This window comes from Culex pipiens, chromosome 1, assembly GCF_016801865.2.
Source record: "Culex pipiens pallens isolate TS chromosome 1, TS_CPP_V2, whole genome shotgun sequence".
Taxonomy (NCBI): Eukaryota; Metazoa; Arthropoda; class Insecta; order Diptera; family Culicidae; genus Culex; species Culex pipiens.
This window is the reverse complement of record NC_068937.1, coordinates 21719532-21746887: the sequence shown is the minus strand read 5'-3', so window position 1 is coordinate 21746887 and position 27356 is coordinate 21719532. Positions and strand designations below refer to the sequence as shown.

Genomic DNA, 27356 nt, shown 5'->3' with positions numbered 1-27356 from the left:
AAACATAACAAAAACTATCAGATTATTATCAACAACAGTGTTACAATACTTTTGATTGTTATAAGTCTCGTTTTTTTGCCAAAATGATTTTAAATTGATTCCGACCTTGTTCTTACATGACCTTGTTGCTCGATTGGAACCCCGATTTGACAGTTCGATTGGAACCCTGAGAGTGACATTTCGCCTCTCCATATAGGCTCTCTAACTTAAAGGCGATATTAGGAGCACACGGAAAACAAATTGATTGGAGCCGGATGAATGTCCTATGTCACAAAAGTTTTTGCATAGACATTCGACAGTTATGCAAAAACGGACAGAGCAAAAGAAACCGAAAAGCTACGATATCTTACATGTTGAAGGAAACATCGGTAGACAAGCTACTACAAACGAGTATAAGTCGAGCTAAACATATATGCGCCAGCATTCTCGCGCCAGTATTCGAAGCTCAACTTGACAACTTGTCGACTTGGCGACGAAGCGTCGAAATTCAATGCAGTGTGATTTTTTGGCGATTTTTCCGATTAATATTCATTCTGTATCGTCTTATTTACGAAGATGAAAATGACGTCCAGCCTTAAAGTAAAACCTATACCTTTCTTTAGTAAGAAAGGCAAAAAAAGGAAAAGTAGTGATTTTTTGTTGCTATTTTTTCGGCCAAATAATGTTTGTGGTTTTAAATCGTAGAGAATAGGAGAAAAAAGAAGTTTTGTAGGGGCTACAATTTTATTGAACTTTATAACAGTTTCTACAGAGCAGACCTCAAACTCGTAATTTTAAATTGGAAAAATGAACAAAAACAGAAAATCGTGTCTACAGCAAAATCACCCCAATGGCGTATACATCATATCGCAGTAAAACGGCAGTAAAGTACCGCTTACAAAATAATTTACACGAAAGTTTGATTATTTTAACAATCAGATTGTTGCAGGATTGGGTCCGTATGTTTCACAATTTCGGAAAAAAAAGAAAACAACTTTCTTGGTTACTAATGTGCACCCTCAAATCTACTGCGGACAATCAAATCTTGGACAAAAAAAATAATTTATAAAGTAAGTAGAAGTTGTCTATGAGTCGTCCCGTTTCATCTTCGGTTATTTTTCGGCCGCCATCTTGGATTAAAAATTTCAAAATCACTCAAATGCAAATGGACGCATTTATCTGGCAATCTGGCAACCCTAAACTCAAAAATGTCAAAAATCAGATACACAGTTAGGCCAGTGCGAATTTTATTTCAATTTTTTATTGTTTTCGTTCGCACTTTCGATGGATTCGCTATTCGGATTGTTCCAAGAAATCAAAAACCACCATTTTATTTACTGATTGACTGTTCGCTGGTGCAGCTAATTTCTGTATTAATTTATTTTTTTCGCTTCACAAAAATCACAAAATCATCATCGGTTAAATTATATTATAAAATCGCTTGAAATTGTTAGGTTGACAGAGTTTAGTTACATAGAATAAAACATTAACGATGACGACGTCACTCCTGCACACAAACTTATAACAATAACATGTGTTTTTTCTTTCTTTATTTGTCCTCTTCTTCTTTTTTGGCAGGTTTCTTGTCTTGTCTAATTCTAGTGTGTTTGTGTGTTACAAAAATGTTAAGTTGCTTAATCATAAGTCCTGCGTTTCTTCTCGTTTTCTTTTCCTTCTTTTTTTCGATTAGATCTCGCTTTTTAAAAACTAAAATAAAATATGAACGTCCGGGTTTTTCTTTCTCCGCGGCGCAATCCGCCCTAACTTAGGCTCGAATAAAACACGAAAATAAAACAAAACGGTTACGAGGACGGCGCCGGCGCAACCCGCTGCTGCTGCTGCTGCTGGATGAGCTGGTGCCGATGGCGGTGTCCCTCCTTGGGCGTGTCCACCCCACAGTCGGAAATGTTCATCAGCCCGAGGCGTCCGTCCAGCGAACCCAGACTATCGTTGGCGGCAGTGTTGGCAGCGAGTTCGCGGGCCCGCCCAAAGCGGAACATTCCGGCGGCCGCCGACACGGACCGGATCGGGGACGACGGGGGCGTCGTTGTCAACTGGGAAGGTTTGGGCGATGAAGGTGGCGGTTGGTCCAGGAGGAGGAATGACGATTGGTTTGCGCTGAGGTCGGCGAGGTTCATGCTGGTGTCGTTGGCGTTGGCGGCACCTCGCCAGTTCGAGCGGGACAGGTCCCGGGGCTTCTTTTGGGTTGCGATTCTGAAAGCGGCAAGAAATAACGTTAAATTTCTCAAGAAACAGTCCAAATAATAAATACTTCGATATTTAGGAAACTAATGATGGCAAAACAACTGGACAGGGTAGAATACATTTTAAAACACTTTTTTCATTAAAATGTTGAAACCATGGCTCGTAATTTCATTTTTTATACTTTTTTTATTTTTTCGCACCCCCAAACCCCCCCCCCCCCCCCTTGACTTTGGTAAGAGTCGAGGGACATAAACTTCAAAACATATTTGCAACGGCCTAATTGAAAAAATTTCAGACATTTAATAAATAAAACAAAAAATCAATCAAAAAAATATTTAAAAAATCTAAAAGGTTAAAACATCTTAAAAATTAAAATTTTCTAAAAGTCCAAGATTTCTCTAATTTAAAAAAAAATTAAAGTCTCAACAATTTGAAAAATAATAATAACATCAAAAATTTCAAAATTAAAACAATACCAAATTGATCAAATAAATTAATTAAAAAAATTAAACAATTAAATTTTCAAAAACTGCTATAATTTAAAAAAAATAAAAATTTCAAACAATTCAAAAAGTGTAAAAATTCAAAAAATCAAATTTTTATAAAAATTAAAATATAAAAAAGAAATAAATATAAACACAGTCTAGACTTGATTATCCGAAGGCCTCCGAAAAATTTCACTTCGGATAATAGTCAAAATAGCGGCGATGAAATATTGAAAATATGCATTTTGTAATTTTTAAGGCTATTCAAATTTGACTAAAATGGGCTCGCAGAATTCGAATTTTATGTTAAAAGTTAGAAATAAAAAAAAGGTTTTTTTTGTTCGTGATTCGAAAAACCTCCGAATAATCGAACTTCGGATAATCAAGCCTGGACCGCATTTCAAAAATATGAAAATTTAAAAAATTTCAAAAAACTTCCAAAATTAAAAAAAACACTTCAAATTCTAAAATTTCTCTAATTTAAAATTAATAAAGTTTCGAAAATTTAAAAAACTAAAAAAATAAATAATTTTCAAAATTTCAAAAAATTTAAACAATTAAATATTTTGAAAACTTTAATAATTTCAAAAATGTAAAAAAAAATAAAGAAATATAAATACTACCATCGAGAAATTACTATCGAAATTTTACTGTTGAGAAATCTCGACAGAAATTCGCAATTCGCAATTTTCAGTGTAAGAACGGGCCTTGACCGATCTTATGCACCAGGTTCCCGACGAACACGCACTGCCCTTACACCTACATCTCACCCTTGCTCTGAGTCAGTACGAGCAGCACGCTAGAACACGCTTTGAGTGTTCGTGCCAGGCATGCACACCTTCTTTTCCGGTTACGCATTTTAACTCGGCCGGGGGTGGTACATTACGTAGGGTTTGATGTAAGTATAAGCGCCTAACCGTTTAAAGTGTGCCTATCAACTTTCATTAAAGCAAAAACTGTTTTATTTTTAGTTTGAATTCAAAAACTAATTGTTATTTACTGTGTTTTGTTTTCTCCTGAAATCTTTCCTAGTGTTGAGTCGTGTTTATATGTTGCTATTTCTTTTGTCGCGGTGTTTTGTTACAATTTTTGGTCCTAAGCATTTTATAAACGTTTTTCAAAAGTACAATAGTAATATTTGTGTTAATTCTTTAATCATTCCAAAAATTGAGTAAGGGCTCGAACCTCACTTGCTTATGAAAAAGGTGAAGTTTCAAAACAATGGACAGTGAAGGAAATATACTATGTAAAGAATCAATAGTAAAAGGAAGATAGTAATTTATGAAGTAGATATAGAAATTAACAATAGTTAATAAAATGAGGTAACAAACAAGCTTAGATTGTACTCAGGGCAATTTACAGGGAAGATGAGAAATTATTCAAATAGATAAATAAAGAAAAGGCACATGATAAACCAAATTGACACCGCTGCCAAATTAAGGGAAAGCAGAAAGTTTGTTACAGCAGCATCAATTGGTAAAATAGAGTGGAAAGCGTTGAGAAATAAAAGAATCAAATGAGGAAAATCGAAATCAAATGGAGGATAGTAAACAGAAGCCGCGTTAGAAAATCAGTGAAACAAAATAAACAGAAGATAGGTGGTAGCTGAGAATGAAGAGAAGAGAAACCCCGTTGTGCGATGTTTCAGGTACATCCACAGCAGTTGACTCAACATACTGCGAATCAAAACAATACCGTCTACAATCACAAATTACTTTCCTTTCCCACATTGTCGCGCCCCTTTCTTCTAGCCGTCTCTACTCTGACCCTCGCTGGTCAAAGGTTTACGAGTCGTTTCCACAGGCCACCAGCTAGGTTACACCTTGTCATCATGATGACTAAACCAAGCCAACGTGGAGGTAAGAAAATAGGACACTTGCAAGGAACCAGAGCCATGCTGTTTTGTCCAAACAGCACTACGGATGTAGTTGGGCTATTTTTGGGATGTTCCTCGCCTAGGTGTGTCAACCGACGAGTATCATCAGTATCATGTGCACCCTTGGCCTGCAGAAATCTCGACAGAAATTACGATCATAATTTGTAATATAATTATTTTTTTGAATATTTTTTATTAAAACGAAATATTTTTAAAAAATTACTCCGTTCAATTTTTTAAACATTTAAAAAACTTAAAGTTTTTAAAAATTTCAAACATTCAAAAATTTTCCAAAATTTGAAACCTTCAAAAAATTTAAGGGTTTCAAAAATTTCAAAAATTTCTCTGATTTCAATACTTTTAAAAGCTTCAAAAATTAAAAAAAATAAAAATTCTTAAAATCTGAAACAATAAAAAATGATAAATTTAAAAAAAATCGATAAATTTGAATAAAATAAAATTAAAATTCCAAGGATTTAAAAAAAAATTTCAAACAATGAGATGTTTCAAATGTTTAAAATTTTTAAAATATTTATATTTTTTTTAATTTTGAATTTTTTGATTTTAATTGAATTTTCTGAAATTTTTAAATTTTTGAAATGCAAAATTTTTTAAATGTATTGAAGTTTTTAAAATATTTATTCGTTTAAAATTTTTATTTTTTTTAAATTTAATATTATTGAAATTAGTAATTTTTTTTTTATTTTTATTTTAATCCTTGGATTTTAAAAAAAATTAGAGTTAGATGTTATATGTTAATTTTTTTTTAAATTTTTGAAATATTTTTTTAGGGTTGATTTTTTTTATTTATGAATCTTCTAAATTTTTTAAAAGTTTTTGAAATATTTGATTGTTTATTTTTTTTAAATATGAAATATTTCAAAACTTCAATAATTTAAAAAATTTCAGACATTACAGTTATCCCACATATTCGGAGCACCCACAAATTCGGAACACTTTTGTGATAATTTGTCAATAGCATACCAAATGCATCTTTTCTGTCGACCCTATTATTTTTAGGACCTTTATTTGGACATTCTCTTGCTATTTCACTAGTAAAAGTAGTACTTTTTGAACAAAAACCTTCATTTCAAGACTATTTTATCCCTAGCAGCAAAACACTGCCTCCAAATTGCCTGTTCCATGATTGTGGGATGTTATTGTGCCTCCCACAATTGTGGAACACCTGAATTTAACCGATATTTTCACAAAAAAAAGTTATCACACCATTCATAAAACTTAAAAAAAAACTTAAAGAAATATAAATATTGAAATTACAAGCCTCGGATTCAACATTTTTATGAAAAAGGTGTTTTAAAATGCATTTTATAGGCGTACAGTTGCTTTCCAATCATTAGTTTTGAAAATATCGAGGTAATGACGGAATTTTTTTTCTCGCAAAAAAAAAACTTTTCGTGGAACTGTACATTGGTATTTCATGAAAATTTAAAATGTTTTCAAAGGAGTTCAAACATGCTGAATATGATTATAAACGCGGGAAAATGCATTTTAACTGGTTTTCAGTTGATTAAACTTTAATTTTCATTAAAATTTTGAAGTTTTTCGAAAAAATATTTTTTTGCCCCCTGATTATTCATGCCAACTTTAAAGGAAGGGGGACATTAACTTTGAAAAATATTTGCAACGGACTTATAAAATTTTTAAAGTTGATAAGACTTTCTAAATTTTTAAAATTTATAACATTTTTCATATTTAAAAAAAATAGGGATATTTTTAAAAAATTGTGTGCTCGAAGTTCGAGATTTTCTCGATCGTCATTCGTAATTTGTCAATGGTAGATCGAGAAATTACGATCGAATGCAATAATCACCACGCAAAAGCTCAAGCTTCCTCACCGTTCCCGTTCCTCCGGCGACATCCGCAGCATGGCCTGGCGCCACTCGTGCACGTGCGGAAATTCGGCCGCGTCCACCGGACGCTTCTCGACCACGTTCAGCACGTCCACGTCCTGTTTGGTCGGGGCCGCGCCCTCGATGTAGTTCCGGAACTCGGGCTCCCGCTCAACGCCGTCGTCCTCGTCATCGTCGTCTCCGACGGTGTCCAGAAACTGGTCCTGGTCGTCTTCGTCGTCGCCTCCGCCACTGGCCACGCCGTCGTCGGTGGACACCCGGCTGGTGCCACCGCTGCTGTTGTTGGATTCTTGCTGGAGTTTGGAGTCTGCCAGCGGGGACGGGGACTGCAGAAGGAACGAGGACGGGCTGGACGGGGGCGTCACGTAGCTGACGTTCGGGTCGTCGTCCTCCACGTCCGAGTCGGTGTCCAGCTCGGAGTCGCTGCAGCTCTGCGAAAAGGGGGGAGAGACCAAAAAAAAAAGTCTTTAGAACGTGTTTTTTCATCGTGGAGAATTTTCCTTGTCCCCTTAAAAAATGGGGAGGGCATCAACACTTCCCGTCTCAACAATTATGGGAGATGGGACCGGCTGACCCACCTGTTTTGGAAAATCATCATGTACACATGGCGAAATCCAGTCCGCAATCCGTTAAAATCACCAACTCCAAGCAAAGCTAAGCGAAGTTTTGTTTTATATTGTTTAATTCTTGTGGGTATTTTTTTTTTATCTAAAATTAAGAAACCGCTGGAAGATATTTTAACAAAAGAAAACTATTTTCATGAATTGATAATTTTTAAGATGTTTTTAGCACCCCAAAAACTGTTAACTTTTTTATATATGGATATCGTCAGAATTGAAAAAAGTTCTAAAAAAATCCTTTATCAAACAATTTCAATCAAATTTGCAATGGCAGGATTTTTTTTTTTTTTTGCAGGGCGAGGTGGGACAGCTAGGATCAAGAAATTTGCAATGGCAGGAAAATTAAAAAAACAGTTTTTTTGCATTTAAAAAAACGAGCTAAATTCCAACAACGAAAAAAAAACATAGTACATTGGAAAAAGAAAACATATTTTTAGATATTATCAAGGGAATTCACTTTACTCCTATTGAAATAAAAAAAAAAACACACATTATACAAAAATTCAATAAATCCAAAAAATCAAAATAAAAAATGCAAAAACAATAAGCAAAAAGTTATGAAAAATATAAAAAAGGTTTAAAAAATCAAAACAATACTAACCAAACTTTTAAGAAAAGTTCTCGAATAAAACCCGAAATAAAATAATCAAAACATGAATAAAAAAAAGCATGATAAAATGCTGGGTGCTGAAAAGACAAAATGCGTAACGTATTTTTTTAAAGCTCCCCACTGCTTCTCACTAATACAACTGCACTACAGCTGTAAACATAAACAAAGTAGATGGCTATGTTCAAGCTCAAGCGTGACTTATTTTTTGCTGCTGAAGTGAATTGTTAAAAAAAAAAACATTGGATCTGTTGATGTAAAAGTTTTCGCCAAAAAATTAAGTGCTTCGTTTTTTTTCTTCGTAGACTAAACAATGGGTGGCCAAAAGAGCCCTTTTGTGTTTTCCACGTGATGAAGAGTTGTGTCAAAAGTGGGTGGATTTTTGTGAACCGAATAGAAGTTCCGAGATTAGGTATCTTTAAAGTGTAGTGAAAATATCGGAGTAAGATTATTCAATATTATTTGGCAGGTGCCATTCATAGTTATCGTCGCTAACCTTTCAAAAACGTCATAATGTAGGTTTTCGTGAGACATATGATATTATTGCGAACAGTAAATTGGTTCCGCTTTGACAATTCTAAACCACTTTTCTGCACCCAGATAAATCTTAACAAATAAAAAAAGGAAAAGTAAAAAAACAAAAGATTCAACAGGCGAAAAATAAATTTCAAACAACAAATCAAAAATGAAAAAAAAACTTTAAAAATATTTTAAAAAAGTTTTATTTGATAAAAATGCTTTAAAATTAAAAAAAAAATCATTTTTTATAAAGAATTTTCTTTATTACAGACTCGATTTTCGGAAGGCTAAGTAAAAAATTGCTTCAGATAAATCGAATCACGAGTAAAAATTAAAAACAATTTTATGTATTTAAAATAAAAAAAGAATACAAAAGTTATAAATTCAAAAATTAAAAAAAAAATAAAAATTAAAAGATTTAAACAACTTAAAACAAAACATAAAAAATTAAAAAAATCTAACATTAAAATAAAATCAAAAATTAAAAAAAAAACTAAGCGATGAAAAAGAATAAAAACAAATATATAAAAACTAGAACATACAAAAAATATTTTAAACAAAATAAAAAAAAACAATGAAAAATCTTAAAATAAATAAATTCGTGAAATTGTTTGTTTTAATCTTTACGAAATTAAAAAAAAATATATCAAAATATTTAAAAAATATAAAAACTACGCTAAAATTTTAATTTATTTAATAAGATTTTTTATTCTTTTTAATATCTTGATTTTTTTATTCTATTTCAATTTTAGATTTTTTTTTAATTTTTTATATTTTTGTTTTGATTTTTTAAACAAATAAATCGTTCTAAAAATTTGTTCTGATTCGATTATCCGAATTATTTGTTTTCCAAGAGCTTCGGATAATCGAGTCTGCATTGAGAAAAATCCAAATAGTTAAAAAATATCTTTTTTTTAGTTTTTAAATATTTTTATTTACAGCATTTAAATAATTTTAATTTTGTCAAATTAAAAAAAAACAATATTTTTTTTTGTTAATTTTTAATTGTTTTTATTCTGTTTTAAATATTTATTTTTTCGCCTGTTGTTTTTTTTATTTTTTTTATTTCTTGAATATTGCGCAATTCACACTAACTTGGACTTCGCACTATTGCAACTTGTCAAACTGCCATAGGAAATTTGAAATTTTCAAAAAAAAAATATCAAAGCTAGCCGATGTTGCTCGCCTGTTTTTCAGCTATCAATCGCAAGTGCGAATGTTCAGTTTGGTGGAAGCTGCGACTGGAAAGGTAAATAAACAACTACTGGTTGCCTAGTTTTTTTTCTCCAATTCTTGGTTGTTAAAAGTGCGCGAGAAAAAGTGCGGTCAAAATCAATATTGATTTTAGTTTATTTTAATTAATATTTTTTTTATTTTTTTCTCGTTTGTTTTTTTAGTTTAAGTAATTTAATTATAATTTTTTTTTTAATTTTTGATGGTTTTGTTTTTTGGTTAAGAGGTATAACTTAATTTATATATTTTTGAAACTTTTTGAAATTATACCTTTTCTATACTTTTTTTTTAATTTTAAATACATAAATTAAAAACAGCGTTGTGCTTGTGCTCATTTACGCATTTTTCAAATTCTACCATCATTGCCCGCCCTATCTGCGACATTTCCAGCTCAAATCAGGAATTTTTCTGGTACTTTTGTACCCGACCCTCTCCGATTTCAATGAAACTTTGTAGACATGTTATCCTAGGCCTATATAAGCCATTTTTGTGTATATGGAGCCAACAGTACTAGAAAATAACATTTGAGAAGGGCGTAAGGTATTTAAATATTTTTGTATTCTGTAATTTAAAAATTACTGTATCTCGAAGCCGTTGCGCCGTATCAAAAAGTGGTCAAAGACAAACGTGTAGGAAATTGGACGGGCTACATTGAAACAAAAATACACGCCACTTCTATGAGATTTTCAGTATTTAAGTTTAAAAGTTAAATTTGATGGTGATGCCACGATTTTTTTTCGCTCAAAATTTTTGAAAAAAAAATATCCTAAAATGTTACAAAAAGACTCACGAAAAATGCTGTTTTTTTGAAGTGGTCTAAAAGTCAATTTTTTTCAGAATCGATTCCCCAGACAATTTTACATAAAAGTCTCCATATTGACCATTGCCCTTAGTCCAATCCTTGGGAAGGTACAGCGGTTTTAAAAATAAATATGTTGAAAAAATAGGTTTTTTGGTGGTTTTTGGCAATTTATATATGACAGACTTGGTTTTTCAGTCTCGTAAATATTTTTACCGGAAAGCTCGTCCAATTTCCCACAAGTTTGTCTTTGACTGTGTCCCGCCCGTGTGGATCAATCGGACCGCGCACTGGACTCACAACCCAGAGGTCGCCGGTTCGAATCCCGCGGCGGGCGCTCTAAAATTCTTTGTGTAAATATGGGTATTCGGCGCCGTCGCTCCGTGCCATACTTTCATACACTTAGAAGCCCAGGGCGGCGAAGTCCTTGTAGATAAAAGGAAGACACTAGTGGTTGGTACTAGCAATGGTGGCCGACAGCTATAAAGTCAACTTCGTTTCGTTTTTGTCTTTGACAGTTTTTCAATTTGACTTGTCTTATTATTTACGTAAGCTTATTTACTATCCAGGTTTCTACCACACTGGAAAAAAATATTCTCTTTACAGTTATGAGCAATGTAATGAAACTTATATCTGTAAGCCCATACATTTAATTGAAATTAATTTTTAAACATTTTTTTGAGAAAAAAGACTTGTCTACTTTTTTCCAATTCTGAGGATATCCATAAATGTAAAAAAGTTAACAGATTTTGGGGTGCTAAAAACAACTTACAAATTATCCGTGGTGATTATTGCATTCGATCGTAATATTTCGATCGTAATTTCTCGACTCACGATCGAGATTTCTCGATCGTAATATTACGATCGTAATTTGTCAATGAAAAAAAATTGTCAATGGTAAGTCGTAATTTGTCGATAGTAGATTGAGATCATTCGATCGTAATTTCTCGATCTACCATCGACGAATTACGACCGACGATCGAGAAAATATCGATATGGGTTCGAAGCTCGTTTGAAAACTTTTTTATTTAATTCACGATTAAAAAAAAAATCAAAAATTTCAGAAATTTCAAAAATCTCTAAAGTTTTAAAAATTTAAAAAGTTTCAAAAATTTCAAAATATAAAAAAATTTCAAAATTTCAAAAATTTTAAAAAAATCAAAAATTTCAATTTTTTTTAAATTTAATAAAATTTCAAAATTTCAAAAATTTCAAAAAATTCAAAAGTTTCAAAAATTTCAAAAATTTTAAAAATTTTAACAATTCCAAAAATTTTAAAAATTCCAAAAATTTCAAAAATTTCAAAAATTTCAAAAATTTCAAAAATTTCAAAAATTTTAAAAAATTTCAAAATTTTAAAAAATTTAAAAATTTCAAAAATTTTAAAAATTTCAAAAATTTCAAAAATTTTAAAAATTTTAAAAATTTCAAAAAATTTCAAAATTTCAAAAATTTCAAAAAAAATATATTTTTTTTAAATGTTTGAAATTAGAGTTTTCTTATTTATTCATATTAAAAACTTGAACGCAGATTTTTTTAAATAAAAAATATTAAAAAAATACGGTATTACAAATTACGCTCGTAATTTCTCGATCCACGATCGAGATTTCTCAACAGTCAAATTAAGATCGTAATTTCTCGATGGTAAGTCGTAATTTGTCGATGGTAGATCGAGATTTGTCGATGGTAAGTCGTAATCATACTATCGAGAAATGTCGATCGTGAGTCGAGAAACTACGATCGTAATATTACGATCGAATGCAATAATCACCACGATCAATTCATGAAAATAGTTTTCTTTTAAGATTTAAGATAAAAAAAATTACCCGCTAGAACTTAAAAATATAAAACAAAACTTCGCTTAGCTTTGCTTGGAGACGGTGATTTTAACCGATTGCGGACTGGATTTCGCCATGTGTATATGATGATTTTCCGAAACAGGTTGTCCCATTTTTTTGGAGGATTTTTAAGGCCAAAACTGCAATAAAAAAACCTTGTTCGCATTCTTTTCGTACGACGGAAGTCTAGAAAAAATATTTGAAAAAACCAACAATTATTAAATAAAAAAAATCAAAACTGTCAAAATTTAATATTTAGGGATTAAAAAAAAAATGATTAATTTGTGACAAATTTAAAATAACAAAATCTAAGAAATTAAAAAAAATAATTAGAAGAGAGCTTCACAGATTCAAAAAAAATTAAATAAAAAGAACTAATAATTGAATGTTAAAAAATAATAATTTTGCATTCAAATGTAACAATATTGAAATACTTATATATATATTATATATTTTTTTATTTCTAAATTTCTAAAAGTTATATTTTTAAAACAAAAGCTTTACTAACTAAAAAAAATAAATAAAAATTTTTTTTTTTTTTTAAAGTTCCCAGAATCAAGAATTAAAAAAAATTATCTACTCACAAAGTACTCCTCGTCCTCGTCGTCCTCCTCCTCGTCGGACCAGGTCCTCCCGGCAACCGCCTTCGCGACCGCCACCGGCGTCGAAACCACCTTCCTAACATCCTGCCCCGCCGGATCCCGATACAAACTAAACGACGACGACTTCTCCATCGCCACCGGAACCGCCGCCGTCACCTTCCTCCTCTGCTCCCTCCGCTTCACCAACCGCTCCATACTTCCCTTCTTGGCGTACCCCCCGGCCGCCTCAATCCGACAGCGACATCCCCGCACCAGCGGATGCTCACGCCACGCCGCACTACAGCTGGCCTCGGTCTCCGGATCATCGGCGCCGGCGCCGGCCAGCTCGGCGCTCTTCAGGATGTACAGATCGAGCAGGTTCTGCAGACAGGCGAGACTTTCGGCGAGGTCCGGATGGCGGTGGGCCGCGTTGACGTCGCGACTTCGATCGAGGAGCAGCTTGAGGCGGTGGATGATTTTGGGGGCGGTTTCCGGGGTGGACTCGATGTGCAGGACGATGAGTTGGGCGTAACGGGAGTGGACACGGGAGAAGTCGATGGTGGTGAAGGCGGCGTCGCGGCGGTAGTTGCCGACGAGGGTGTTGAGCTTGCGGACGCAGTCGACGACGGCCTGCTGGAAGAAGGCGTTGAAGTCGACGGTCATGGTGGAGCTGCAGGCGTCGTCGAGGTTCTTGACGAAGCGCTTGGCGAAGACCTGGAGCGAGCGGTGCAGGCAGAGGTACGGGTTGGTGATGTTCGAGCGGATTTGGGGCGGTTCTTGGGGTGGGGGGTCTGCGGGGAAGAGGGGGACGGCGGGGAGGGATGTGAGGGGGGTTGGCCGCTTCCGGAAGTTGGGGAGTTGGGGCGTGGCCCCGGTGTGAAGTCGCATCTGGTCCAGGGCGTCGCAGATCGAGCCGAGACTGTCGTTGGGTCCCGTGGAGGGAAGTTGTTCCTTCCGGACGTTCTTCAGCGCTTCTTCCTGCTCGTCGAGTTCGACCTTCTCGCGACGCTTCTTCAGAAAGTCCTCCAACTTGGCCAGGCCTTCGTTGTTCCGCAAGTCGGCGAACGTCCCGAGGAACGCCCAGTACTCGTTCCAACCGACGGCGTGGTCCTCGGCCAGATTCCTCCCGATGATCTCCAGCCCCTTCTCGGTGTCCGTCAACCTGAGGCGACGTTCCTTGAACGAAGGCGACTCCGTAATGTTGGTCCCTTCGTAGAACGAGTTGTTGCCGTCGCAAAAGTAGCTGAAGCTCCCGTTCCCGTTGATCTGCGGACTGTCCTTGACCGGCGTGACCGGAACCGGAATCTGCGAAGGTCCCAAATCCTTCCTGAACTCATCCTCCTCATCGTCGTCGTCGTAGATCGTCGCAAACGAGTTCTGCAGTGGCGGTTCCCGGTACTTCCGGAACAGGAAGCTACTCGCCACCGACGACTTGACCGCCCTCACCACACTGTTCCCGTTCTTCACGTCCTCCTCCAGCGCTTCCTCCTCCTCCTCCTCCTCCTCCCTCACCACCTCAATCTCAAAATTATTATTGATCGAATTGTTCAGCTCCTCCTCCTTCTCCTTCTCCTTCTCCCGCTCCCCCTCCAGCGCCAGCTCAAACGACTTGTTCGGAAAGAGCGTCCTCCTCCCACCCGCCGGCGCCCCCTTCGTCGCAATCGGCGTCGACGCCGCCACCGGAATCTTGCTGCTCGAGCTAACGCCCCTCACCGGCGAAACGAATCCCGCCCTCGGCGACGGAATCAACCGCGGCGGCGTCTTCCACCGCCGGCAAAAGACCTGCGCCTGCTCCCGGTCCATCGGGCCCGCGTACGCCTTAATCTCCAGCTGCGGGCTGAAGCGGTCCCCAGCGCCACCGCGTGCCGGCTCCAGGTTCGGGGGGTTGGCCAGCGTAAAGGGTTCGCCGATGACGGGCGGGGTGCTGCGGTCGACGGCGCGCAGAACCGGGACGTAGAAGCGCTCGCGCAGCAGGTCGGCGATGGCGCGGCGGATTTCCGGCGTGTCGTTGCGGGGTTTGGCGCGGGCGCAGATGATCTGGAAGAAACGAGAGAGAGAGAGAGAGAGAGGAGGTTAGAGCTTGGATAAATCTGTTCAAGGTGTCAAATAGGATTTCATGATCGGCGGGAAAAACTGGCGGGTAAATTCCCTTGTCAGTGGACATTATCTGGCCCCGCCTGAACATAGAAGCAAGCATACCAGAACGATCCTCGATTTATATTTAGACTTCCGGTCCCCTCAGGGCTTTATATCGTGCTGCCATCCAAGTTTTTGTTAGTGCTAAAAGTGCTGAGTCATCGTCATTTTTACCTCCACGTTATCAACTTTTACAACTACGAAACCATCTGCTTTATCGACTTCACTTTGGCGGGCGAGATAGGACGTCGCATTTTTCCACTTATAAGGGCATCTCCAGCGCTGGAGTGCAAATCATCGCTAGGGTAGCTAATTTGCCACCGAAACAAGCGGGGGGCAAATATGGGTTTTTATCATTTTTTGCTCTTGTTTACCTTCAAAATCAATAATTATGAAATTCAAAAATTCAAACATTCAAACATTTAAAAAATTTAAAAATTTAAAAATTCAAAAATACAAAAACACAAATATACAAAAATTAAAAATGCAGAGATTTTTTTACGTCTGCTCTTGTGTATGATTCAAAAATTCAAAAATACAAAACTTCAAAAAGTTGAAAAGTCAAAAATTCGAAAATTTTAAAATTCAAAAATACAAAAATTCTAAAATGCGAAAAATCAAAAATGCTAAATAGCATATTTTTTTCAAATATTCAAAAAATTAAAAATTCAAAAAGTAAAAAAATCAAAATAAAAAAAAATCAAAAATACAAAAATGCAATAATTCAAACATACAAAAAAGGCCGGATTTCAGATAATTTAATGAAAACGCTTATTTTTTCAAAAATTTAAACATTCAAAAATTAAAAAAGTCAAAAATTTAAAAATTTAAAAATTCAGAAATTTAAAAATTCAAAAAAATTTAAATTTTTAAACTTTAAAATTCAAAAATTCAAAAATTTTAAAATTCAAAAATTCAAAATTCAAAAATACAAAAATTAAAAAATTTAAAACTTCAAAAATTCAAAAAGTCATAAATTCGATAATTCAAAAATTCAAAAATTCAAAAATACAAAAATGCAAAAAAAAATCAACAGTACAAGAAGGCCGGATCTCAGATAATTTGATGAAAACGTTATTTTATATTTTTTTTATTGTCCAATTTTTAATTTTTTTAATTTCTTGAAATAAGGCCGTTGCAAATATTTTCAAAGTTTATGTCGCCCCCTTCAAAATCGGTCCGAAAAATCAGGGGTCAAAAATTTAAAGGAAATAGAAGTCTAGCCAACCGAAAACCATTAGAAATGGATTTTTTGGTGTTTAAAACCATATTTAGCATGTCTGTGATCGATCAAAAATATTTTTATTTTTTGTAAAATTCCAATGTACGAAAAAAAAACCTCTTCAATACTTGGATATTTTGAAAACTAATGATTGCAAAACAACTGGGCAGGTGTAAAATGCATTTAAACCACTTTTTTCATTCAAATGTTGAGAGCATGGCTTGTTGTTTGAATTGTATATATTTTTAATTTTTTTAATGTTTTTAATTTTTTAAAAATGTTTTTTATTTTTTTTTAAATCTTTTTAAATTTTTTTTAAATGTTTTTAATTTTTTTAAATGTTTTTATTTTTTTTAAAAATGGTTTTAATTTTTTTAAATCTTTTTAAATTAACTTTTTTTTTCTTTAAATTTTTTTTATATTTTTAAATGTTTTGTGATTTTTTAAAACATTTTTATTTTTTTTTAATTTTTTAATTTTTTTAAACTTTTTTAAATTTTTAAATTTTTTTTTGATGTTTTGAATTTTTCAATTTTTTAATTTTTTTTATGATGTTTTTTTTTATTTTCTTTAAATTTTAACTTTTGTTTTAATGTTTTTTTTATTTTGTCTTTTTTTTATTTTTTTTTTATTTTTTATACACAAAAACACAATTTTTTCGTGCATGATTTAGTTTTTCGTGCATCATTCCATTTGCCGCAGTAGCAAACCAGCAGAATAGGCAATCAAACGTCAAAATTACCCCCCACTAGAGGACGCTGAAACTTGGGGTGATGTTTTCATTATAACCTACAGCGAGTAAATTGATTTGAAATTTGAAATTGTTGTATTTCATCATAAAATCGACAATAATAGCAAATTATTCCATTTTCAGGTAAGAAATAAATAGCTTAATTGATATAAACGAAAATATTTTTGTAATGGCCGATTTAACCTGTTCATTATCTGATTCAAAATAAGGGAATGTTTTAATCAACCAAAATCTAACAAATCAATTGAGAATGTAGATTATTCAAGTGGACAAATATTTTTTAATGTCACTTCTACCATAAAAGCAAAGCTCTGCTTGAAAAATGGTAATTGGAATGATTTTCAAAATTAGCAATCTAACCTCATTCTCGCGTTTTCAATCCGGATCTCAGAATTTTCAAAGAAAAAGGCAACATAGCAAAAAAATCAAAAAGTCAGTCGATTGAACTTTTTATTTCTTACCTACTGTTAACTTTATTTTATTCCAAAAGATCAATTTTCTTTCAAAAAACCTTAAAATAGTTTTCACTCCCCTTTGAACTCATCGCGCAAAAACATAAACGTAACCTTGCACCAAAGTTCTCCTACTCGAATGTAGGTGGCGAATCGAGTTTTTAGCTTTGGTTTTGGGGGCCTATAACGGGTAGCAAAGTGAAATCCCGAAGAACTGAGAGCAAATTTGCTACCGCGACAGGTACCGCGGTGGGGTTGACGTCGGGTGCAAATTTGATTTGCTTCGATGTTTGCTACCCGCGCTGGAGATGCACTTACTGGCCAAAAAGATCAAATTTAATGCACTTTTCAGGGTGACCACTCAAATTCCATTTTCAAATTCCCGACTTTTTCCAGACTTTTCCAGAATGCTCAAATAATAGACATTTCTTATCTAAAGAATGATTTCAAACAAAAAACATTCTATAAGAACAGTCAATATTAACCAGAGAAAAAAAAATCACAATGATTTAAAAAAAAAAATCCAAATATAAGCATTTTTTGTAAATACAAAAACTAAACAATAAATAAAAAAAAACACTTCAAAAATAGAATTTCATTATTATGATTCAGAGTAGAAACACAAACAATTAGTCTTTGAAAAAATAATCGAAAGTTCAACAATACTTATAACTTCCATGTTATTTTTTAAATTGGCAAACGTATAGTTTTTGATACTTCGTTTCAACTGAAAATGACAAAAAGTTAAAGATAACTTAACTTAAAATAGCGTTCCTATTTTTTCAAAACTTCATCATCATTTTAAATCAAAGAATGATTGAAACATAATTGCTGTTATTATTCATTCAAAGGATTTAGAAAAATGTTAAGGTTTTCATAAAATTTTAATTTTGTAATTTTTGATATTAAATTTTCTAATCAATTTAAATTTATCTAGTGGTCAGTATTTAACTGTTTTTTTTTTCAATGAAAATTAAGTTTGATATGATTTTATGTTTTCCCACTTATTTTAAGCAAAATAATTGAAGAAACAATTTTTTTAAACAATTTTGCAATAACTGAAAACTTTTTGGATTATTTTTTTTGCAATTTCAATATTTTCTTTATGTTTCCAAAACGTAAAAAAGTTTTTCAATTTTGGATTTTATTCGATATTTAGGTTTTCCGAAAACTGAAAATCAAGCTTTATCTATGGTAGGTAATTTAGCCATACTCACAAAAAAAGTTCAAGGGCAACATTTGGAAAAAAATATTTTAAATTACTAAATGAATTTAGTTAAACAATTAAAAATATTCACCAAAGAAAAACCATTGCCAAACTATGTGACAAAATAAAATAGAATCATAATTCTAAGCTGGCCATTATGCTCTATTTTTATATTAGTTTTTCATTAACTTAACCTCTTGTTTGATGAACAAAAATTAAAGCGATCATTTGATTCATAAAAAAATATTATAAAAATCTGTGTCAAAGACTCTAATATTCATTAAGATTTTGAATGCCATGCCTTTAACAGCTTTTCTATACTCAAATATATTGAAATAGTGAAAAGAACCTTAAATTTAAAGTAAGTTACTAAAGCAGAAATGAATGAATTCAATTTGAAAATTTTACAAAATATTACAAAATTATTCAAGAGTTAAAAAATAATTTTCAATCAAGTATGCTCTTTTTGACAAAAAATCATAAATTCCCGACTTCTTCCCGACTTTCCCGACTCAAGGCGGTTTCAAAAACACCTAAAAAGCAAAAACTGGAAATCTCGTTTATTGGACCTTTTCAAAAAAAAAAAAAAAACTCCAGTTTTGATCATTACTTAGTCACTCACTTGAAAAATAATCCCGAAAAATGTAAATAATTAGCAAGCACCATAAAAAAAACAAACGCGCCAAGTCTTTTGACGTTTCAATTTTGACTACCCATTCTAATCGAAGGCTGAAGAAAACCGAGCGAGAAGCGAAGGCAAATAAAGAAGAAAAGGTGCCCACCAACACCACAAGCAGCGCCTATTGGAGTTGTTGATGTTGTTGAATTGATATTATTTTTTTTTAAGGAATAATAATTTAAAGTATATTTTTCTTTGTTTTAAAACAGATAATTTTATATTTTTAAAAATGTTTTTTTAAAGCATCTCTGTCATTTTCTCCCAAATAGATGTATTTTTTCCTCCTTTTTTGAATATTTCTCAATAAAACTTTTTAATGCAATTTTTCATAAATTTATTTTAAAAAAAAATATTTAAAAAAGTCTTAATGTTTTTCTCCTTTTCAAATATTTTGAAACTATTTTCTTTGTATTTATTTTTTTTTAATTCAAATTCAGCCTTAAAAAAGAATGAACATTAAGTACAGTACAGAATTTAATTTTTTAAATTTAATAATAGCTCGGATTAGTTTCCAAAAAGCCGTAAGAGCCATTGGTAAACAAAGTCCTTTTTGTATCGTTATTCGACCTACTTACGAAAAACCAATATCAGAAATGCTCGAGATTGTTCATCTACACGTCCTTCAAGTGCCCCAAACTTAAAAAAAGCCTGCTTTTTGAAAACTCACCCGAGATAGAGACTTCTTCCCGGCCAGATCCAAATCGAGATTTTTCACGTTTTACATTACTAGACACTGAATTGGTCAAATTAGATGAAATTTTAATTGCTGATAGAAAACATTTTTTATGAAGTAGTGAAGCAGTGGAATAATAAGTTTAAAAATTGCTTTGCCGTCGAAATATTTCAGTAATCGTTAACGTGAGACGGTTAATAATTTGTTTGTTTCTTATTTTTATGAATTAAGTCGACACCATGCAAAATACAACGAAGCGAGTATACTCACATCCTTCGGCAGATGCCCGTCCGAGTTCTTGGTCAGCTTGCACTGCGGGTAGCTAATCAGCACCTCAATCACCCCGACCGACCCGAACTTGGCCGCAAAGTGCAGCGGCGTCTCGCTCCGGCACTTGTCCGGCATGTTCAGGTACAAATCCAGCAGAATCGCGCTCACCTCGTCCGTCGACGCGTTCCGCTGGCCGTGCAAAAACTCAATAAAGGCCGGATTCTCGATGGTGGCCAGTATCAGCCGGCACATGTCCGTGTTGCCCTCCATGGCGGCCACGTGCAGCGCGTTGTAGCGGGGACCTTCCTTCAGGATCGTCGGCATATCGCCGGAGCTGACCAGGTAGCGCGGGTTCAGCTCGATGATGTTCCGCACCAGGTCCAGCTCGTTCTTCTCGATGTTTTTGCGGAACGCGACAAGTTCCTGGCTTTTGGGCGCCTTGAAGGGGGTCTTTTCCAGTTTTAGCTTGGCGGACGCTGAGGGGAGCGGCAGCTGGCCGGTGGTGGGAGCTGGAAGGTTTAAAATTCGGTGAATAAAATTTATTTGCACAACATGCATGTCACAACATGAAATAAATCACATAAAGTACCGTGCGGCCTCACTGCAAACACTGAAATACCGCTACCTAAATAAATATCAACCCCACAAAAATCCTGTCAGTTCAAGTTGACCTCTTTTTGTTTACACATTGTCTTTGGCCCATTTGCATTGTTTTGTTTGTTTTATTATTTTGACAAATTAACCAGAACAGCATTTTAAATTGTTTTGGCTTGAGATCGCAACCAATCGTTACCAAACTTGGGATTCTGGCTTTTTTTATATTCCGAATTTTTAAAATATTTTGAAAATAGAGCCGAAAAGTGTTATTTAACTTTTCAAAATAAGATCATATTTTTAAATCAAAACTTTCATGTTTGAGCCTTTTCTTCGGGTGAAAAAGACTGATTTTCAATGTTAAAAATATCAAACATTCGCGAAATCTTCCAACAATTTGAAGACATTACATATTCGTTCAAAAGTTTTGAAAGCTCTTGAAAAAAAAAACATGGCGCCCCATGAAACAACAACATTTTGCTGCTGCGTCAAACGGCAGAAAATCGATGGGCAGAATGTAAAACGGCAAAACTAGGGTAATTTGCAAAAAAAAAGGTCCAATAAACCAAATTTCCAGTTTTTGCTTTTTAAGTGTTTTTGAAACCGCCTTGAGTCAGGGGTATTAAAAAACACCCAAAAAGCAAAAACTGAAAATTTGGTTTATTGGACCTTTTCAAAAAACTCCAGAATATGACTCAAGAAACAGAAAAAAGGATGCCATTTTCCAATTATTTAATGTTTCTTATGGAGAGTTCCGGATAATCAAAGCATCGGATTCGAAAGCTACTATTTCAAAAATCAAAAAATTTAAAAAAATAAAAATTTAAAAACTAAAATACTTGGAAAATAAAAAAACTTAAACTTTTAAATTTAAAATATTAAGAATAAGAGATAGTAAAAATGTAACAGTAAAATATTTTTTCAAATTTATTTATAATTTCTGAGTTTTTATTTTAAATTTACTAATTTGGCAAATTCTGAAAACAGAAAAACCTATGGCTCGGCAGAAAAAAATTAACGATCCTCTACAAGTTAGCTGTCACTTTTCGTCAAGAGTTTGGCATTTTAATCTGCTGAGCAAAAAGTTCTTTTGTTTTCGGCAGAATTCTGCCAAAGTTCGGCAGAAAACTCGGGGTGTAAAAATTTTGATCTTTTTAAAATTTTCAAAAACATTAGTTTTTTTTTGTGCTTTAAATTTTGCTAGATTTTAAGGTTTTTTTTAATTTCTGCCTTTTTTAAGAACAAGTTTTGGAAATTTTTCTGCCATTTTAGTTTTCTGCCGTAAAACTTTTAGGCAATATCAAAATGCTGCCAAGTGAAACTTCTGCCTATATGATCCTCTTTAATTACTCTTAGCTTCAAGAAAACTGTATTTACAGAATCCGACTCGGTCCTAACCAATAAAAATAATTTTATGAAAAAAAAGATTATGCCTATAATTTTTTTTGGCCGATCAACCATTCTGCCGAATAAATTTCAGCCATTTTACTTTTAATTTAATTTTTGATTTTAATTTTAAGATGCTGCCAAATGCTTAGTTTTCCAGCCGTTCAATTTACTTTTCTGCCGTATGATTTTCTGCCAGATCTTAATTCTGCCAAATGAATGATCAGTCTCTAAAATTTTCTGCCATACAGTCGTTCTGCCTTTTACTTTTGTTCTGCCGTTTTGTATTTTAGCCATTAAACAATTCTGGTGGTTGTACCTTTCTACCAGATTTGTATAATCTTCAATAGTATTTTAATTGTAATTGTTATCTTATCTGCCTGCGATATTCATTCTGCCTTTTACTTTTCTGCCGTATAATTTTTAGCCAGAGTGAAGTCAGTTTTCAGCCTCTAACATTTTCTGCAGGTTTACCATTTTGAGTTTTTTTGCTGCCCTTCAACCATTCTACCTTTTATTTTTTCTGACATTCAACTTTTCGACCACTTTACTACCTGCTGTATTGTTTTACAGTCACATTTCTGACAATTTTACTTTTCTGCCCCGTATCATTTTCAGCCAGATCAAATTTCTGCCAAATGAGTGTTGTTTCGCTATTTTTTTTCTGCTGTAAAAAAATCAGCCGGATGAAAACTCTGTCAAGCGAATTTCTTGCCTCTAAATGTTTCTGCTGTTTAACCATTCTGCCTTCTGCAGTTTCAGATTTTCTGCCATTTGACTTGTGTGCGGTTCAGTTTTTCAGCCACTAAACAATTCTGACAGTTTAACTTATCTGCCATATAATTTTCAGCAAAATTATGATTCTGCCAAATAAATTTTCTGCCGCTTATTTTTTCTGCCATTTTACTTTTATGCAGTTTCATGTTTCTGCCGCTAAACCACTTTGTTTTTTTCTTTTCTGTCGTATAATTTTCACCCAAATTAAAATTCTGCTAAATGATCTCTGCCCATATTTTTAGCTGTTAAAGCTTTCTGCTTGTTCATTTTTCTCTGCCGTTTAAATTTTCTGCCATTTTATTATGCTGCAGTTTAGTTTTTTTTCTAACCGCTAAGCTATTCTGACAGTTTAACTTTTCCGCCGTTTAATTTTCAGCAAGTTAAAAATTCTGCCAAATGAACTTTCTGCCTCTATTTTTTTATCGTTCAACCATTCTGCCTTGTATTTTTCTGCAGTTTAAATTTTCGGCCATTTTGTTCTTAAGCCACAAAACCATTCTGCGTTGTACTTTCCTTCCATATAATTTTCAGCCAGATTAAAATTCTGGCAAATGAACTCTCTGTCCATATTTTTTGCAGTTAAACCTTTCTGCTTTTTGATTTTACTCTGCCGTTTAAATTTTCTGCCATTTTATTTTGCTGCAGTTTAGTTTTTTTAATCGCTAAGATATTCTGACGGTTTGACTTTTCCGCCGTTTAATTTTCAGCAAGTTAAAAATTTTGCCAAATGAACTTTCTGCCTCTTTTTTTTTGTCGTTCAACCATCCTGCCTTTTATTTTTTTCAGCAATTTAAATTTTCGGCCATTTTGTTTTTCAGCCACAAAACTGTTCTGCCTTTTATTTTTCTTCCATATAATTTTCAGCCTGATTCAAATTCTGGCAAATGTTAGCTGTTAAACCTTTCTGCTTTTTTTTTTTTATTTTTCTCTGCCGTTTAAATTTTCTGCCATTTTATTTTGCTGCAGTTTAGTTTTTTTCAGCAAGTTAAAAATTATGCCGAATGAATTTTCTGCCTCTATTTTTTGTCGTTCAATCATTCTGCCTTTTATTTTTCTGCAGTTTAAATTTTCGGCCATTTTGTTTTTCATCCACAAAACTAATCTGCCTTTTTCATTCCTTTATATAATTTTCGGCCAGATAAAAATTCTGGCTAAAGAACTCTCTGCCTCTATTTGTTGTCGTTCAACTATTCTGCATTTTATTTTTCTGCAATTTAAATTTTCGGCCATTGTGTTTTTCAGCCTCAGAACTATTCTGCCTTTTACTTTTCTTCCATAATTCCATTTCGGCCATTTTGTTTTCAGCCACAAAACTAATCTGCCTTTTTTATTCCTTTATATAATTTTCAGCCAGATAAAAATTCTGGTTAATGAACTTTATGCCCCTATTTGTTGTCGTTCAACTATTCTGCATTTTATTTTTCTGCAGTTTAAATTTTCGGCCATTTTGTTTTCAGCCACAAAACTAATCTGCCTTTTACTTTTCTTCCATATAATTTTCACCTAAATCAAAAATCTGCTAAAAGAACTCTCTGTCCATATTTTTTTGCTGTTATTCTGCTTTTTGATTTTTCGCTGATATTAAAATTTTCTGCCATTTTAATTTTATGTAGCTTGGTTTTTCTTTTGAATCGCTAACCTTTTCTGACAGTTTTACAGTTCTGCCGTTTAATTTTCAGCGAGATCTAAATTCTGCAAAATCAATGATCTGTCTCTATTTTTTTCTGCCGTTCCTTTCGTATAATTTTCAGCCAGGTGAAAAATCTTCCAAATGAACTCTCTGCCAATATTTTTTGCCGCTAAACCTTACTGCTTTTTAATTTTTCTCTACGGTTTAAATTTTCTGCCATTTTTTTGCTGCGGTTTATTTTTTTAACCACTGAGCAATTCTAAAAGTTCAACTGTTCTACCGCATAGTTTTCAGCAGGTTGAAAAATTCTGCCAAATGAGCTTTCTGCCTCTATTTTTGTCGTTCAGATATTCTGCCTTTTACTTCTTTTTCTGCCGTTTATTTTTTTTATTTGCCGGTAGTTTAGGTTTTGAACCATAACACGATTTTGACAGTTAAACTTTTCTGCCGTTTGACATACTGCCGATTGATGTTCTGCCTGTTAACCCACCTCTCTTTTAAAAAGGTCTCAAACTCAGTAATCATTAAAATGAAATTGTTAGTGATTTAAAAAAAATATTTTTTCAAATGTTTGTTGAATTAACTGATTTAAGTTGCATTGTGTGATTTGGGTACAAAGTCGTTATGCGCCCTAATGAAATGTTCAACTAGAAATCATGTTACGACATGTTTTTGGACAAACATTGCGAAATTTCCAACTTGAATCTTTTACTCACATTTCGGCATCTGTCCCCCTAGCAGATTGTTCCCGTTTCCGGTCGTCAGCGATGCCTTTTCCGAAGTCGTACCCATCACCAAGCTGCTACTCGCCGTCGTCGTCGTCGTCGGTTCCGTCGGCCCGTTCAGATAGAAGTAGACGGCCTCCTCGCTGGTCCGGAACGCTTTCAGCCGGGCCTCCTTGTGCGTTTTGAGCATCTTGAGTGCCTCCTCCTTGTCCGTGTAGAAGCTCTTGATGGCTGAAAATAGAAAACTCCTCGGCTTCAGTGTGTGCTGTGGAATGCGGTGCAGGAATGTGTTGCTCGGCACTCTGGAGAAGGCCCCCCCAAAAATAGATTCCGGCCGGAATTCCTTCGCTACTTTGCTTGTTTTAATGGGAGGGAGGAGGTGGGAAATGGCACACTCACAAACATCCGGCTCCTTGTACGGCAGATAGATCGCGTAGTACTCCATGGTGCCGCGCTGGAAGCCCGTCGTCCCAGATCAGTTCCGGAAGGCGTCACCGGCGGAGGACGTTCCGCCTCTTGCAGCTCCGGTCGAAAATTCTTTTGTTTTCCTTTTGCGCGACCGACCACAGTGTCACAATCTCTTGTCCACGACGGCAGCAATCACCGGAAAACAACGCAAAAATGCAACACAAATACGCAAAATATCACGCGAAATTCACTTTTTCGGCTCTGCTGACGGGATGACGACTTTTTGAATGGTGTTCTTCTGCGTTTGCCACCACCACACAAAATAAAAAGTAAAAAAAAAATCAGTTGGCCACGGCTGTCAAACAAAAGAAAGAAAGGAGCGGGGTTGCACGCGGGAGAAAGAGCGAGATGGCGCGCGAGACCAAACAGAAACAGAACGCGAGCTCGCGGTTGAGGCGAGCTGTCAAAAGTGTGCACGGTTAGAGGGCAGTTGGGTGGATTTTGGGTAAAATGTAAAAATTCTGTGCGTGCTGGATGGAAGTCTGCAAATTTAAAAGTCGCATCAGAATGTCTGTAAAAATGATAACATTTTAAATATGTATTTTAAAATTGGTTATATTTTTGTTTGTAATTATATTATATGTAATCATAGTTATATGCGATACCATTGCACATTCGATAATCGAAATTGATCCAAAAACTTACTAGAACCACATTGTACAATATGCAAGGGGTTGGAAACTCTTAGAGCTATAATTATTATGTTAACCATTATATCAAAATATATGTTAGTATACTTATTATTTCCTTTACATATCGCCAGTATACTTATAAATACTGAGAGAATCTTAATATACTAACAGTTTATTGTTTTGTGGTTAGTATACTAACAAGTATACTGGAATATCGTTAGTATACTAAGTATTCCAAGTATTCCTAAGTAATATTAGAGTTTCCAGGGTGATTAAATTTGTAATATGTTAATGTTCATAACAATTGAGGTTTTGCAGCGCGACTGCGTTTCAAATGTTTCTGCCGATCAAAGAACAAAATCGATTATTTCTCATGATTCCCTGCATCAATCTTAATGAAACTGGTTGCAAAAGACGAGAAAATTTTTTTGCTTTAAAATAATGAACATCAATTTTTTAGCGCGCAAAAATTTGTGAACTTTTTCTTTAAAAAACATGTTTTGGAACACGAAAAAATGAGTTTCCCGATATATACCAATGAAATAAATAGTTATATAGTTGATAACAAGTGTGTTAACGTATATTCAACAATTTTTATTGATTTTTGACATACTTTCTTGCCAAATAGTTCAAATTACTATCTTTTACAAAATTTACAATTTTCTCATGGCAAAATCAAACAAATATTGGAAAGTTATACACCAAACTGTTTGAAATAATGTTTCTCATCCGAATCCGGCATAAGTTTTGTAAAAATGTTGTATCTGAAGGAAAAAACACATTTTTTCAAAAAATCATAGGTTTACGCTATTTGTTCATAGGTGGCGACATGTGTCTTTTAGCTTTGCTGCAAATTCTCTATAATGACCGATTCTTCAGCACCTTACAAAAAAAAAAAATCCCAAGTTTTTTTGGCCTTTTGGCTGAGTCTTTCGCTGGCTGACAAAAATTTAACCTCACTTTATTTTAGTGTACGTACACGCAATACATACGCACGTAGATTATTCTATGGAGGGCCGTAGTAAACTTCACAGCAACTCGTTAAAAAAAATCATTGAACACTCATTTAGTCCGTTGCAAATATTTTTCAAAGTTTATGCTTGAGTTTATGTCATTTACCCTAGTATGTACATGATGCTTT

The 27356-nt window shown here is 34.1% G+C and overlaps 1 protein-coding gene across 1 annotated transcript; it reads right to left on the bottom strand.

Moving 5' to 3' along the window:
• Positions 1 to 1341: 1341 nt before the first annotated feature.
• Positions 1342 to 25857, bottom strand: LOC120420229 (ankyrin repeat and LEM domain-containing protein 2 homolog). The gene is made up of 6 exons (XM_052711628.1): positions 25515 to 25857; positions 25107 to 25346; positions 20004 to 20512; positions 12617 to 14650; positions 6402 to 6847; positions 1342 to 2193 (listed from the first exon to the last, which is right to left on the bottom strand). Exons 1-6 carry the CDS (start codon positions 25558 to 25560, stop codon positions 1782 to 1784), a joined length of 3687 nt encoding a protein of 1228 aa, XP_052567588.1. The 5' UTR covers positions 25561 to 25857; the 3' UTR covers positions 1342 to 1781.
• Between the last annotated feature and the right edge of the window lie 1499 nt (positions 25858 to 27356).

What these genes read in the sequence shown, in the direction of transcription:
- LOC120420229 (XM_052711628.1), bottom strand. Translation starts at nt 25,560, where the DNA reads ATGGAGTACTACGCGATCTATCTGCCGTACAAGGAGCCGGATGTTT. An exon ending in ACGGGCATCTGCCGAAGGAT is followed by an intron (nt 14,651 to 20,003) that starts GTGAGTATACTC and finishes CGTTTCTTCCAG; the next exon opens with ATCATCTGCGCCCGCGCCAA. An exon ending in TCGCCGGAGGAACGGGAACG is followed by an intron (nt 2,194 to 6,401) that starts GTGAGGAAGCTT and finishes TGCCGCTTTCAG; the next exon opens with AATCGCAACCCAAAAGAAGC.